The sequence below is a fragment of the Ornithorhynchus anatinus genome, chromosome X2, assembly GCF_004115215.2.
Source record: "Ornithorhynchus anatinus isolate Pmale09 chromosome X2, mOrnAna1.pri.v4, whole genome shotgun sequence".
Classification (NCBI taxonomy): domain Eukaryota; kingdom Metazoa; phylum Chordata; class Mammalia; order Monotremata; family Ornithorhynchidae; genus Ornithorhynchus; species Ornithorhynchus anatinus.
In genome coordinates this window covers 18,572,658-18,588,784 of record NC_041750.1, presented here as the reverse complement: position 1 = coordinate 18,588,784, position 16,127 = coordinate 18,572,658, and the positions used below count along the sequence as shown (strand labels likewise).

Sequence of the window (16,127 nt, the reverse complement as noted above, 5' to 3'; positions counted from 1 at the left end):
ATTTTAAACAAGCTTTGACTCAAAGAGCTAGCTCCTGCTTGCACGTTTAGATTGAGCTGACCTCCCGGCCTTCTGCAAATGAAGAATTCTTTTTCCTAAGAATGTATTATGAGTGTCACTTTAGAACAGTGGTTTGGAATGGTATCCGAGAAATAATATGGGCATTCAGAGATTACTATTGATGTTGTTCTAATGGGGATTCTTGATAGTGGGCCCATCTACTTATCTCTCGGATTGCCTGTTGAGTGACTAACCCTATAATGAAGTCACTGTGTGGAATGTGTGCCAGGCCCTACTGCTGAAATTGTGCTTCATGTTCTGATGAAAAGGAGCGTGATCATAATTTTTCTTTTGGCTCCTTCCAATAAAGGACTTTCCGATCCGGTGGTTTTGCTTGAATAGGTGCCTTGGTCACTTAGCCCTGAACCACATTATTGCCTTCTGTCCTCAACCTTTTCCAAATCCTAAATTGTTCGGTGTTTCTCGTGTATAACAATTTTAAGTGGCCTCTTTTTCCTTTTTTCCCTTTGAGATAGACTACATTTTGTTTATTGTATTTTTCGGCAGACATTATTTCTCTGGAAATTCAATTTAATTTTAAATTGGTTTGGGCGAGTTGAATTTTTAAACTCAGGAACTGATGGTAATAATGTCTAGAACATAGAAAGGGGTGTTTTCTCTGAGTTTTGTTTATAAGCATCTAAAGAAGGAAAATGACATTCTTGTTTTTGGAGTGGGATTTTCGGTTTTGGGTAGGATAATGGGGTAAAAAGGAATGCATAGAAGTCGGTCCATTTTACAGTATGTCGTAATTCATTAGTATTGCTTCTTGAATCAAGTATGGCTGGTTAATTTATTTTTTGCATAAATATTCCTTTATGCAAGAGTGACTAATCTAGGATTTTGAGAGGCGTCAAGGTTAATTTCTTTAATTGTACGGACCTGATCAATTCTCTGTGCTGGAAGTAAGCAGTCACGGTATATATTTTGACGGGATGACATGATTACAGAGATGGTGACAACATTCTTTTTACCTTGTTTTGGGTTTTTTTAAATTTTTCAGTCTATTCACTTGTTGAAATGCAAGCTCTTGGCATTTTATTTTCCAAAATGGGGGTGGTTGGCACTAGGAAAATAAATGTTTGGAGTGATAATGAGCTATAAACATGTTTAGAGTGATTTAGAGTCACAAGTGATTTCTCACCCCACCTCTGGAAGGTGAGGTAGTGAGAAGGCTAATTCCTGTCAGACAGAGGTTGGGGCCTGAGAAACGGAACATAATTCAGGGTTTCATATTAAGTCACTGGCAGATCTAGGATTGGAACCTTCTTTGTCTTGGTCCCATATATTGTCCTTTTGACTGCACTAATACTCTACTTCCTGGAGTTCATTGCAAGTTCAGCTCTATACAAAGATGGATCCATTTTCCATGAGCAGCAGCTTGCTTGGACTGAGGTTATAATGGACAGATTGCAGTGACTTGACTCAATCTGTTATCTTTAGTCCCCCTTGCTTACAGTTATTAGATCAACTTTTATTACTCGATACTGTTCTATTAAGCAATTTGAAAAATAGTATTACATTTGTTAAGAAACTGCTTTAGACAAAGTCTCTGATCCACAGTGGGCTCACAATCTAAAAGGAGGGGAAGATCATGACAGACTCACAAGGAAAGGCATCCAACATATATATTTTAGCATGTTTGTCCTTTTATGCATTCAATCCCTGTAGTAGCCCGGGCAACCAAACTTGGGCCCTTTTTTTTTCCCCCACCCAGGCTGCTTTCAGACCAGAAATATTTCACCCTCTAAAGCTGTAAGCTCGTCATGGGCAGGGAAGGTGTCTACCAACTCTGCTATAGTGTACTCTTCCAAGTGCTTAGTACAGTGCCCTGTACACAGTAAGCACTCAATAAATATGATCGGTCAATTGACCCATAGCTTGAACTAATGTTTTCACGTGCTGCCAACCTACTTCATTTTTTATGCAACCAAACCTTGGCACAGCTTCACTTGCCTCCAGAAGCAGGTTTTAGACTTCTTTGGGGCATTCATCTGGGAACTGCTTGTTTGTCTCTTGGTCGGTTTTCTGCTGCATGTTCAAAAGTTAGGATGGGTAGGATCTTACTTTTTCTCCCAATGGAAAACCAAAAAAAACATTGTATTCACCTTGCCATGAAATAGAAGTAAAATGAGAAGGAAGGTTCGATGTTGAGTTTATTTCCAGCATTTGCCAGGCAATCCCAGGTATGGAAGTTGGTAGTTTGGTAAAGTAAGCTCCTTGTGGGCAGGGCACATGTCTACCACCTCTGTTATAGTCTCCCAAGAGTTTAGGACAGTGCTCTGCACACAGTAAGCGCTCAATAAATATGATTCAATGAAATACCAAATGAATGAATGATCTATCTAAACGATGCCACTATTCCACAAGCAGAAATAGACTTGAAGAAAGAAAGGAAAGGTGGAAGGCTTCCAGCTCGGCACAAAAACTAGTTAATTCAATGGTCAACTCCATTTTGAGGTGAACCGGAAATGAGGTGTAGTAATGGTAAAGTGACTAATATACTGTGGTTGATGAATAATTTCTAATATGGTTTAGATGCTGACTCTTACAGTGTGTGAATAGTTTTGCAGTCTTGAGTATTGTTTTGTATTTAATGCTGGCCTATGGAATGCAGAGTGTGTTATCAGTGAATGAATCCTTTGTATTGCAGGGCAGAGACTTCATGTGTCCGTGTGATGGCTCCATTTCTGCGGTATCTATATTGTGAACCATCCCAGTTGCAGGACTATTCTCAGTTGCGAATGGGTCTGTTTAAGCCTTTATTTCAGTCCCAGGGTCCATGGGACAAGGAAAAACCATCAACTTTGGAACAAAATATCCTTCAGCTGTTTTGTGATTTAGTTCCACACTTTCGGGTAAGGTTTTTCCATCCTAATCACCGTCAGTGCGAATATGACTAATTTCCAACATAATGGGATAGAAAAGCCATACAGACTAATGTGTATAAGTGTGCGACTGCCAGGATCTGCGATTATTTTTTTTTCCACATTAATCACATTCAGCAATTTTTTGGTTTTAGGTTTGATAATGAAAAAAATCAGTGGCAAGGAAATTGTCAGAGCAATTACCTCAGTCCCCATAGTTTTAGAGGCTAAAGCACTCCAACTCCTGAAATTCCCCCATTTGACACTAGATTCTGAAAGCATAGAGCCTCTTCCAAAAATGGCAGTGCAAAAAGACTAAGTGTCTTAGCAGCGCTAGGGTGCACCCCTTTCTAGCGGCCTGTCTGTCTGTTGTGTGACTTCGGGCAAGTCATTTAACTTCTCCATACCTCAGTTTCCTCCTCTGTAAAATGGGGATTAAATTCTACTCCCTTCCACTTAGACGGAGTGAGCCCCATGTGGGATAGGCCCTATGCCCAACCTATCTTATATCTACCCTGGCGCTTCGTACAGTGCTTGGCCCATAGTAAGCACTTAACCAGTACCGCAGTTATTACTATTTACCCTTACTGAAAGCATCCTGGCAAAACAATAATCGGGAGTGCTTGCGTGCAGAGGTTTTGATGCAGTGATACATTCTGTTCAGTCATTTATTCATTCATGCATTCAATCGCATTTATTGAGCGCTTACTGTGTGCAGAGCACTTTACTAGGCACTTGGGAAAGTACAATACAAAAATAAACAGTGACATTGCCTGCCCAAAATGAGCTTACATTCCATAAACTAAATTAGACCACTTGCTTGGAAGCCAGCCTATTTAAGCAACTGAAGAGACTCCATCAATTTTCTTGTCTTTTAATTATCACTGTAAGAACTAGGTATCCTATTTGAAGTGTATATTAGCAAAGGGTAGCTGAAGTGAAAGTTCCATGAGAAGCAGCGTGGGGTAGTGGATAGAGCACGGGCCTGGGAGCTAGAAGGACCTGGGTTCTAATCCTGGCTATGCCACTTATCTGCTGTGTGACTTTGGGCAAGTCACTTCACTTCTCTGGGCCTCAGTTACCTCAGCTGTAAAATGGGGATTAAGACTGTGAGCCCCATGTGGAACAGGGACTGCGTCCAACCTTATTATCTTGGATCTACCCCAGCCCTTAGTACAGTGCCTGGTACATAGTAAGCACTTAACAAATACTGTTAAAAAAAATACCCAGCTACTATGAGCAAATAAATGCTTAACCTCGTAGTTCTGATTAAATGGATTTAATTCTGATTTTATGAATATTCTGATTAAATATGAAATTTCCTAGAGACTACTGTTTCCCCATTTGGGGAATTGGATTTAGTCATTCAAACATAATTCCATGAGTCTCCGTGTACTAGAACCCAAAGTAATAAAGAGCTATAACAGTTGAGGAGCTAACAAAAAAAGATGTACCGAAGAGTGTAACAGTCAGCAGTTCTGCAGACATCATCATCCATCCTGCAGTTTCTTTAGGGTTCCAACTATTTGACCTTATCCAGATTGTGAAATCCTGCCTTTCAAAGGACAATCTTCAGAGAAAGGTAGACTACATAGATTGCATTGAAGCCCTCTTGATGAGACTGTAAACTTATTATGGGCAGGGAACATCATCTGCTAATCCTGTTGCATCGTACCCTCCCAAGTGCTTACAACAGTGCTCTGCATGTAGTAAGTGTGCAATAAATATCATTGATTGATTGACTGATTGAGTGATTATGGCTAGAGCCTAATCCCTATTCCCATCTCAAACCCCCTATTCCTTTGCCTCCCCTTTCTCTTGACCCTAATGACTTGCCATGTACTTCATTGAAAAAAATTGAAACCGTCAGATGTCATCTCCCCCAAATCTCCCCTGCTTCTCTCCAGTCCCTCCCTCCACCTGCCCCTTCATCAACTCTCCCATCTTTCACAGCACTACCTCAAGAGGAGATCTCCTGCCTCCTCTCAGAATCCACCCCCTCCACCTGCTCTTCTGATCCCATCCCTTCGCACTCTATCAAAGCACTTGCTCCCTCCCTGACCTGCATCTTCAACTGTTCACTCTCCAGTGAGCTTTTTCCCCACTGCTTTCAAACATGTTCATGTCCCCCCATCCTAAAGAAACCCTCCCTTGACCCCATGGCTTCCTCCAGTTATCTCCCCAACTCCCTCCTACCATTCCTCTCCAAACTCCTTGAATGAGTTGTCTACACCCGCTGCCTCCACTTGCTTTCCCAATTCTCACCTTGACCCACTCCAATCTGGCTTCCACATCCTACACTCCACTGAAACTGCCCTCTCATTGGTCACTGGTGACCTCCTTCTTGCCAAATCCAGTGGCCTCTAATTCATCTTAATCCTCCTCGACTTCTCAGCTGCCTTTGACACTAGACCAACCCCTTCTTCTGAAAACATTATCTAATCTTGGCTTCCCTGATGCTGTCCTCTCCTGGTTCTCCTATCTCTCCGGCTGCTCATTCTCAGTCTCTTTTGCAGGCTCCTCCTCTGCCTCCCATCCCCTAACTGTGGGGGTCCCTCAAGGCTCAGTTCTGGGTCCCCTTTTTTTCTCCATCTACACTCCCCTGGAAAACTCATTCGCTTCTATGGCTTTAACTACCACCTCTGTGTGGATGATTCCCAAATCTACATCTCCAGCCCTGATCTTTCTCCCTCTCTGCAGTCTCACATCTCCTCAAGCCCTCAAGACATCTCTACGGGCGTTCTTGCCGTCACCTCAAAGATAACGTGTGCAAAATAGAACACCTTATCTTCCCACCCAAACCCTGTCCTCCCTCTGACTTTCCCATGACTGCAGATGGCACCACCATCCTCCCCATTTCAAAAGCCCATAACCTTGGTGTTATCAATTCATCTTTCTCATTCAACCCACGTGTCACCAAATCCAGTCAGTTCAGTCTTCACAACGTCACCAAAATCCGCCCTTTTCTCTCCATCCAAACTCCTACCACTTTAACCCAAGCACTTATCCTATCCCGCCTTGATTATCATATCAGCCTCTTTGCTGATCTCTCTGTCTCCTGTCTCTCCCCTCTCCAGTCCATACTTCACTCTGCTGCCTGAATCATTTTTCTACAAAACCGTTCAGTCCACGTTTCCCCACTCCTCCAGAACCTCCAGTGGTTGCCTATCCACTGTCACATCAAACAGAAACTCATTTAAGCACTTGAAAGCACTTAATCAACTTGCTCCCTCCTACCTCACCTCGCTACTCTCTTACTGCCACCCAGCCTGCACACTTAGCTCCTCTAATGCTAGCCTATTCACTGAACCTCAGTCTCATCCATCTTGCTGCTGACCCCTTGCCCGTGTCCTTCCTCTGGCCAGGAACACCCTCTCTGTTCATATCTGATGGACGATCACTCTTTCCACCCTCAAAGCCTTATTAAAAACATATCTTCACGAGGCCTTCACTGACTAAGTCCCTGTTTCCTCTTCTCTCACTCCCTTCTGCCTCACTCTTGCACTCTTTATTCCCCCCTCCCTCAGCCCTACAGCCCTTATGTACGTATCCGTAATTTATTCATTTATATGAATGTCTGTCTCCCCCTCTAGCCGGTAAGCTCGTTGTTGACAGAGAACTCTTGTATTGTGTTCACCCAAGCACGTAGTACAGTGCTCTGCACACAGTAAGTGCTCAGTAAATATGATCGATTGATAATCCCTGATGGCTCTTAGTTATCAATACCATGAGAGCTAACTGGCTTATTTCCAGCTAGTATTGTGTGTTTGTTTTATGGTATTTGTTAAGAGCTTACCATGTGTCAAACACTGTTCTAAGCGCTGGGGTAGGTACAAGTTAAGTCAGACTAAGTCCTTTGCCTGCATGGGGTTCACAATCTAAGTAGAAGGGAGAACAGGTATTTAATCCCCATTTTACAGTTGAGGAGTCTGAGTCCCAGAAAAGTTAAGTGACTTGCCCAAGGTCACACAGAAAGCAATTGGCAGAGTTGGGATTAGAACCTAGGTCCTCTGACTCTGAGGCCCATCCTCTTCCCACTTGGCCACTCTGTTTGATGGCCTTTGGGGAACAATATGTAATTTATGTTCTGTTTGCTAGCAGTACATTATCATTTAATTAAAAAAATCTGTTAACTATACATGAAGCTTCTAACGCTCTGTTTCTGTCTTGCTCTTTTTATTGTACCTTTTCACTTGCCGTGGTTCGGCAAAGTAACAGAAGAATTTGGTCATGACCATTCGCACTTATGTTTGTAATCTAACATTTTCTCCATTTCCCCCACCTCTGATCTGTAATGTCTTTTTGTTTCTCCTTTCTCTGGGAAAGGAGTGAGTTCTCTGCATATTTCTTGTACTCTGAAACCTTTCAGAATCATTTTGGGTTGTTATGGTGATAACCACTGGTGAAAGGTACAGCTGGTCAACTGGAGACTTGTCTCTCGATGAATTTAGCAGGCACAAGGCTCCTGATTGAAGCAGATGGTTCATTGTTTTTAATCTTGGGGAGTATATGCCAACATGGCTGAGATCAGGATCTTATCCTTCATATGAACTCCAGAATTTTGATTGGAACAGCTGGGCTTGAATTGAATTGGAATTTTCAAGAGCACCAGGTCCTTCCTATCTAACACATTAGCCTGTTGAGAAGATACTCTGCCGTTCGAGTCATTTTCCATTATGTTTGCCAAAATTTTAAGTGATGCTTTCAGTTGAAACTGCCTAAGCTAATGTTTTGTACATGTGTATAATGGTACATTAAAATAGCATTACAAGTTATTGCCAGAGACCAAGGTTGAAATCCTGTTAAAATAGAAAGAAGAGTCATTTTGGAGATATCAGATTTAGGACCTGGTGAAATATTTTCTCACTATGTCACCGCCGTCACATAGTTTACCCTCAGTAGTGCCCAGAGAAGCCATGCTATTCACTGGCCAGAAATGGCAAAAACAATACAAGCAAGACTTGTTCTTGGGAGGAAGTAGAGTCTTGAAAGTTGGCTGGTTGAAAAGCTAATTGTAACCCCTCTCCCCCACCTCCCCCTTTCTCCAAACCCCAGGTGCCCATAAGGCATTAGCTTGTATCTGCCCCAGTGCTTAGTAAAGAGCCTGGTGCATAATAAGCGCTCAACAAATACCATTGAAAGAAAAAAAAACAGTATGGAGTGAAAGTGTTCTTGCTGAGCTGTTTGAAACTACCCAAAAAAGCTGCATGACATTTTATATGTGTGTGTATTGTGTCTTATTCCCCCTTACAGATGAAGGATGAGGTACAAGTCACAGAAATGACATTGTTGCTTGAGGAACTGTGTTTAAGCCTTTTGCGCCATCCCAGTTTTTGGAAGATTGAGCTTACCCAACTGAGTTTTCAGCTTCTCTGCCTCTCTGAGGTCAGCCTGAGGATAACTGGGGAATGTGCATCTTTTATTCATCTTCTAGAGCAAAGTTATGAACAAGTGAAAGAGGTAAGGTTTAGAAGAAATAAACTGGTAATTATTGCAGTAGTTGGGAACATGAGGGCAGTTTTCCTGAATGGGTCTTCAAGTCCTTTTCAGCAGCAAGATAAGTTCTCTGCTCATCAGAAGGGATTTGACTTTTTGTGTGTTCAAAGTGTTGATACCCAGGATAGTTCAAAATAATGTTTCTCCTATTTGTAATTCACTTTAATCTTTGTTTCTCCTTTTAGATTGTAAGCCCCTAGTAGGCAGAGATCATGTTTACCAACCCTATATCATGTACTTTCCCAAGTGCTTAGTACAGTGCTCTGCATATTGGCTGAACTCAAATGACATTGATGGATTGGATTTGGATTCACATTTGTTTGCCCTCATGGCCAGTCTCCCCAACAGACAGAACATTTTTTCATCCTTTAGAGAAGATGTTATGCAAGTCAAATAGCGTTGCTACATAGATGATTGTCCCCCAAATTGTGTCACTTAGTGTTATTAAGCCATTAGCTCTTATATGACCAACTGTAATATACTGTTCAGTGTAGTGCATACCTTGGGTAACTGCCACCCCATACAATGTGAAATGAGGATATATGCCCTACACAATTTGCCGACACCCCAGCATCAGCACGCCCTGCCTTCAGCATTACTTTTAACCACGACAAGTATGTCATCCCCTTCCCCGTCCCCTCTTCTCCTCACTTCCCTCTCCTGTTTCCAGCAGTTTCCTTGCCATTTCTAAACTAATAATAATAACTGTGGTACTTGTTAAGCGCCTACTATGTACCAGCCACTGTACTAAGTGCTGGGGTGGATACAACATCATTGGGTTAGACGCAGTCCCCGCCTCACATAGAGCCCCTTGTGAGGTGTTCAGTCTTAATCTCCATTTTCCAGATGAGGAAACCGAGGACCAGAGAAAGGGAAGTGACTTGCTTAGGGTCACACAGCAGACGAGCGGCGGAGCCGGGATTAGAACCCAGGTCCTTCTGACTGCCAGGCCCATGCTTTATCCACCAGGCCATGCTGCTTCTCCTCAGTGCTCATGGCTGCTACTCCCAGCTGCATACGCACCAGCACTTTAAGCCCTTCATGCAGCTCCATCCCGCCTCCTTTTCCCTTTCTGCTTGAAGCCCTGACTGTGGAACGTGGTCAGCAACACACTGGGGTAGGAGGGGGGCTGCTTCCGGTGTCATCGCACTGCCCTTTCTCTTTCCGTCCTCGATTTAATCACTGACAGCTGGGGCTGGTGTGGAGAGATGGGGCTATGAAGGGGAAAGAGGAGAGAGGAGGCATAGTGGCTCCATCACTTGTCTGCTCTGTGACCTTGGGCAAATCACTTCACTTCTCTGGGCCTCAGTTACCTTATCTGTAAAATGAGGATTGAGACTGTGAGCCCCACATGGGTCAGGGACTGTCTGTCCAACCCGATTTGCTCGGATCCCCCCCAGCGCTTAGTACAGTGCCTGGCATGTAGTAAGCGCTTAACAAATACATAATTATCATTATTATTACAGTGCTTAGTGCTCAGTACAGTGCTCTGCACACAGTAGGTGCTCAGTAAATATGATTGATTGCGAGAATCGAGAAAGAAACAGATCAGTAGCAGCAGGTAAGCAGGGACACAAACTCTGGATAATGCAGCAAGAAGCAGAACAGCAACCGGGGCAGGTGAGAATAGAATCCTGCCCAGGATTTTTTGAGCACCTACTGCAGCAGCAGACAGTTTCTGTTATTCCCTGTTCCAATTGCTGCTATTTGGCTTCCATGGAATTATTACTCGTTGCGTGTATTAAATTTCATTTATTCATTCATTCAGGCATATTTATTGAGCACTTATTGTGTGCAGAGCACTGTACTAAACACTTGGAAAGTACAGTTCGGCAACAGATAGAGACAATCCCTACCCAACAACAGGCTCACAGTCTAGAAGGGGGAGGCAGACAACAAATAGGCATCCATAGCATCAAAATAAATAGAATTATAGATATATACACATCATTAATAAAATAAATAGAATAAATTAAAATAAAAATGCTTTTACAATGTGCCAGGCACTCTCTTGAACCCTGAGAAAGGGCACAAGGTTGATGACTGAGACATAGTTCTTGGCTCACAGGGGGCCCACAGCCTTATAGGTAGACAAAATTGATCATAGTCCCATGAGGAAAGAATAGCATGGTAAAGCAAACACTGTTAACAACAACAGCAAAAATAAGAGCTCCTCTAAAATGTAAGCTTGCTGTGGGCCGGGAATGTGTCTACCAAGTCTGTTGTATTGTCCTCTCCCAAGCACTTAATACATTATTCTGCACTCGGTAAGTTCTCAGTAAATACCATTGATTGATTACTGCTAATGAAACCGTATTCAAGCTCTTCATCACTTTGGCAGGGCTGTCCTTATTTCCGTAATCATAACTTCAATAAGTCATTCGTATTTATTGAGCACATACTGCGTGAAGAGCCCTGTACTAAGTGCTCTCCTCAGAATTCTAATAATTGGGAAGAGATACTGCAGCTCCAACTTCTTCCTGTCCTGTTCAAATGGGACTTGACCACCGGACCTTGGCAGTGGTGGCCAAGGGGGAGGGTGGCATTGCTCCACAAACCCCAAAACCCCACGAGAGCCTCAGCGCTGATCCGATAAGTATTTCTGTTGGCGTCTGTGTGAATGGGAGAATTTCAGTGTCGGGGTGCGTGAGCCTTTTGAGGAAAAAAGTGCTTGGTGCGATACAGTTGATAGGTCACAAATAATCTCCCGTACCAAACTTGAAATGGATTCTGTTGAATATACCGTGCTTCAGTATGGCACTTTGAACGGTTTGGAATTTGGAGTGGAAAACTGAAATTTTTTTCAAAAGCCCACTTTTTTCTCTCTTCCCCACCTCCTCCAGGATTTTCCAGTTGAACAAGCCGTAATGGGACTAGCTGTACTTATTCTACAGGCTCCATTAAGTCAGCAGAAGCCATTGTTAAGTCTAGGTAAGTACGTTTGAAAAAGAAATTTTTGAGGTTGAATTTTTGGTCACCAAGTAATTTGAATTGAAACCTGGTCACATATATGAGCATGGTTCAGAGCTCATGGGATTTTGTGGATGTTTTTTCTAATCGGTCCGTTTCCAGCAAACATATGCAACTTAAGGTCTTTTTAATCACCAAAATGGGTAATTAATAAGCACAGCCTTGTGCCTTTAAGACGACTCGCCAATCCAGCAGGGTCTGATAGGCAGGTAATACATGCAGGCCAAGGTTTCTTTCTCTCTGGATCTGGGGTGCCCTCCAGCTACCCATTCGTGCTTTTCTTTTCCACTGGAAGTTGAGTGTTTTCACAAAAAAGATATTCAGTTCCACAACTGCAAGCGTGGTCTGTCTGTGGTGGCTCCCTTTCCTCCCCATTTCTGCTCTGGGTTCAAATCATGTCTGGATTGTCACCCCAGGTTAAACCAAGTATCCTCATTTCTAAATCTGACATTGGTTTTTCACTCCCGATATTTTGCTCCCGTGACCAGCTTTTCAGCTCCTGTCTTACGCCGGATCCCACCACGTCCCAAGCTCAGCTCAGCTGCTGATGATACCAGTACTGCAGATCTTCTCTTCCTCTGCCCCCGAGGACAGCATATCAGAGCAAGGTGATGGCCCATCTAGGCACCAGCTGGCTTTAAAGCTTTTGGAAATGATAGAGCAAGAGAGTCCCAAAGAACCAAACCAACTGGTAACTATTTAACCTCCCTTTTTTTTTTTAATTACACCTATGGGTTTCTCATTGGATTTACTGGTACTTGGTTTCAGGGGCAGCACCAGTTCAGTGCTGTGAACCAAATTGCTGTTGAATTTGAAGCAATAGGATCTAGGCAATCTGATTTCTGTTCTAAGTTTGCTGTTTTTAAAATGGTATTTGTTAAGTGCTTACTATGTGACAAGCTCTGTTCTAGGCACTGGTGTAGGTATAGGGTTATCGGGTTAGACATAATCCCTGTGCCACATGGGGCTCGTGATCTTAGACATGTTTTCTGAAACTAACTGTCCTCATCAGTAACAGAGAGGGGAGAAACCATGGCATTGTTTCAACTGGAGCAGAAAATTTGTCCAAAGTCTACCTTGGGAGTTGTTCATCTTTAAGCTTCACTTACCTTTACGCACATGAACCTACTCCAACTTGTCCCTTGATAAATTCAAGAATAATAGCTGGTTGCCATTATGATTCAGTTATCTAGTTTACTGTTCTGACCCTTGAATTTACAATTAGCATTTACTAAGAGAAAAACCACCTTGATTACGTATTTGACAATTGGCTGTTCTCACCCCCTGAATAAGGCTCCATTTTTGTTCCCCTTTCTTGTTCTACATTCGCTCCCTTGGAGACCTCGTCCACTCCCACGGCTTCAGCTACCACCTCTGAGGATGGCTCCTAGGTCCACTTCAGGGTTAGAGAGGTGGATTTGGTAGTCATCCACAGAGGAGGTTGCTGACTAGCCCTGACCGCTCTTCTTTTTCAACCAATCAATCAGTGGTATTTATTGAGCACATACTGTAGGCAGAGCACTGTACTAAGCACTGTACTAAGCACTTGGGACAGTACAGTATTTGAATTGTGAATTTATTGCACACAGTGAGCGCTCAATAAATACGATTAAAAGAATACAATGCAACAGAGAGGGTAGAAATATGCATTTTCTTGCATTTCCTTCTTGCTTCCAAGACATCTTTACATGGATGTCCAGCCAGAATCTAAAATACAATGTTCCTAAAACTGAACTCCTCATCTTCCCTCCCAAATCCTCTCCTCCATTTAACTTTCCCATTACAGTTGACAGGGCAATCAGACACGCAGTCAATAGTATTTATTGAGCTCTTACTCTGTGCAGAGCACTTTACTAAGTGCATGGGGGAGTACAACAGGGTTGGTAGACACCATCCTCCCCTTCTCTGAAACCCACAGTCTTGGCATCAGCCCTTTTCCCTTCTATTAACCTTTATACTTACTCTGTCTCTAATCCTGCTGTGTTTTCCTCCACAACATTTCTGAGACCTGCCTCTTCCACCTTCAGTCCTTCCCCTCTCTAGCCATACATACGCTTATTGTGGGCAGGGAACCTGGCTACCAAGTCTATTATATCGTACTCTCCCAAGCGTTACGGTACAGTTCCCTGCACACAGTAAGCACTCAATAAATGCAGTTGATTGATTGATGGATTAGTCACTCTGTGACCTAAATCATCTTTCTAAAATGTTGTTCTGTACTGACTCCCTTATCTTCAGAAACCTAAAATGGTTGCCTGTTCCTCTCTGCATCAAGCAGAAACTCCTGACTATTGATTTTTTCAGGCACTCAATCAGCTATCTCGTTCTTACTTATCCCCTGTCTAAGTCCACTCAAGTCTAGCTCTCCCACTTCATTCCTCTCAAGCTCACATATGTACTTTCTGAGCCTTGTTGAAGGTTCCCTACTGCCTCTGACTTTTGCTCATTCCTTCCCCCGGCCTGGAATGCCCTCCCTTTAAAGCTGTTCTGAAGGCTCTCCCCACCTTCGAGCCCTTTTGAAACCACATCTCCTCCAGGAAGCCTTCTTTGATTAAATTATCTTCCCCACAGTTGGTATTCCTCTAACTACCCGACAGCATTTTTGTACTACCTATGGACTTGTGTAGTCAAAACCATCCATAGTCCTTCTAAACATCTTGACTTGCATGCTTTACTATTTCAACATTAGCTTATATACACATCTCCTCCTGCCTTCAGGACATCTCCACTTGGATGTCTTCCCGCCACCTAAAACTCAACATGTCCAAGACTGAACTCCTTATCTTCCCTCACAAACCCTGACCTCTCCCTGACTTTCCCGGCACTGTGGATGGCACTACCATCCTTCCTATCTCACAAGCCCGCGACCTTGGTGTCATCCTTGACTCAGCTCTCTCATTCACCCCACACATCCAATCCGTCACCAAAATCTGCCGGTCTCACCTTCACAAAATCACCAAGATTCGCCTTTTCCTCTCCATCCAAACCGCTACTACGTTAATGCAATCACTTATCCTATCCCAACTGGATTACTGCATCAGCATCCTTTCTGACCTTCATACCTCCTGCCTTTCCCCACTTCATTCTGTACTTTACTCTGCTGCCCGGATTATCTTACTACAGAAAGGTTCTGGGCATGTCACCCCCCTCCTCAAAAATCTCCAGTGGTTGCCTATCAACCTCTGTATCAAGCAAAAACTCCTCACTATTGGCTTCAAAGCTCTCCATCACCTTTTCCCCCTCTTACCTCAACTTCCTTCTCTCCTGCATCCCAGCCTGCACACTCCGCTCCTCTGGTACTAATTTTCTCACTGTGCCTCATTCTCGCCCGTCCCACCGTCGACCCCTGGCCCCTGTTCTATCTTTGGCCTGAAATGCCCTTCCTCCTGAAGTGGGCCAAACTAGCACACTTCTCCCCTTCAAAGCCCTACTGAAAGCTTCACCTCCTCCAGAAGACCTTCCCAGACTAAGCCCCCTTCTCCTCTGCCCCCCCTCCCCTCCCCATGGCCCCGACTCGCTCCTTTTGCTCTACCCCCCCATCCTACAGCACTTGTGTATATATGTACATGTCTATAATTCTGTTTATTTATATGAATGCCTGTTTACTTGTTTTGATGTGCATATATCTATAATTCTATTTATTTATATTGATGCTATTGATACCTGCTTGTATTGATGTCTATCTCTTCCCTTCTAAACTGTGAGCCTGCTGTGGGCAGGGATTGTCTCTCTTAGTTGCTGAATTGTACTTTCCAAGCACTTAGTACAGTGCTCTGCACACAGTAAGCGCTCAATAAATGCGATTGAAGTGAATGAATAAGTGCTTAGTAAACACCACTGATTGATTGTGTATTGGAATTATAGTATAACACCAAATTTAAGATGACTTGAAACCTAATTGGAGACAGATGGGAAGGGGACAAAATATGAGGCATAAAGCAAATACCAACCTTTGGCCATTTTCTATGGTCCAGCTGCTGAGAAGCAGCAGAGCCTAGTGGCCTGGGAGTCAGAGGACCAGGTCCTAATCCCATGTCGGCTACTTGTGTGATCTTGGGCCAGTCACGTAACTTCTCTGTGCCTAATCATCCGTTCTTCTGTGAGCCCAATGTGGGATAGGGACTGTGTTCAACCTGATTATTTTGTATCTACCCCAGTGCTGGGCACATAGAAGTGCTTAACAAGTACCAAAGTTATTTATAGCTCTTCTCATTGCCTTTTTTGAGCAGGGGCACTTTGCTCAAGCACTTTGCTCCTGTGATGAGCTGCTCCCCTCTCCCTCCCCACCCCTCCCCAACCCATGCCAACCTTTCCTTGTTTGGCATAATGATAAAAAAGATATGGGACCAGAATATGCAGTGCCTCAACTCCCAGAAACCTATTTGCTTATTCGGTTATTTACTTTGTGATTTGAAGGTGAAGCATTGTTTTTTCGGCTTAAAATGCAAAAAAGAAAATGAGAGGTATACTTTCAAACCTTTACTTAGCTACTGTCTCCAACACTGCCTCCTCACTAATGCGGTTTCCCCAGCTTCGAATTCCCTCCCCACATCAGACAGACCACAGCTTTTTCCACATTCAAATCCCTTCTAATATCCTTCCAATAAAGCTTTCCCCAATTAATTTCCTAACATTGTGAGTCATATCATCCTTTCAGCCAGCTCCAGTACATGTGAACGTATTTACAGCCTTCTTAGTACTCATGTATAAATGTCTATTCTATTTATTTTGATC

General features: G+C 43.3%; 1 protein-coding gene across 3 annotated transcripts in view; it reads left to right on the top strand.

Annotated features, from left to right (window-relative positions):
• The window catches only part of FOCAD (focadhesin), a 194,538-nt gene that overhangs the window by 36,415 nt on the left and 141,996 nt on the right, over window positions 1-16,127 (top strand). For all 3 annotated transcript variants that reach the window (XM_029052840.2, XM_029052841.2, XM_029052842.2), the window contains 4 exons: window positions 2,714-2,918; window positions 8,181-8,387; window positions 11,267-11,354; window positions 11,882-12,084. In XM_029052840.2, the coding sequence (XP_028908673.1) occupies window positions 2,714-2,918; window positions 8,181-8,387; window positions 11,267-11,354; window positions 11,882-12,084 (703 nt within the window). The remainder of the gene's footprint in view (window positions 1-2,713; window positions 2,919-8,180; window positions 8,388-11,266; window positions 11,355-11,881; window positions 12,085-16,127) is intronic.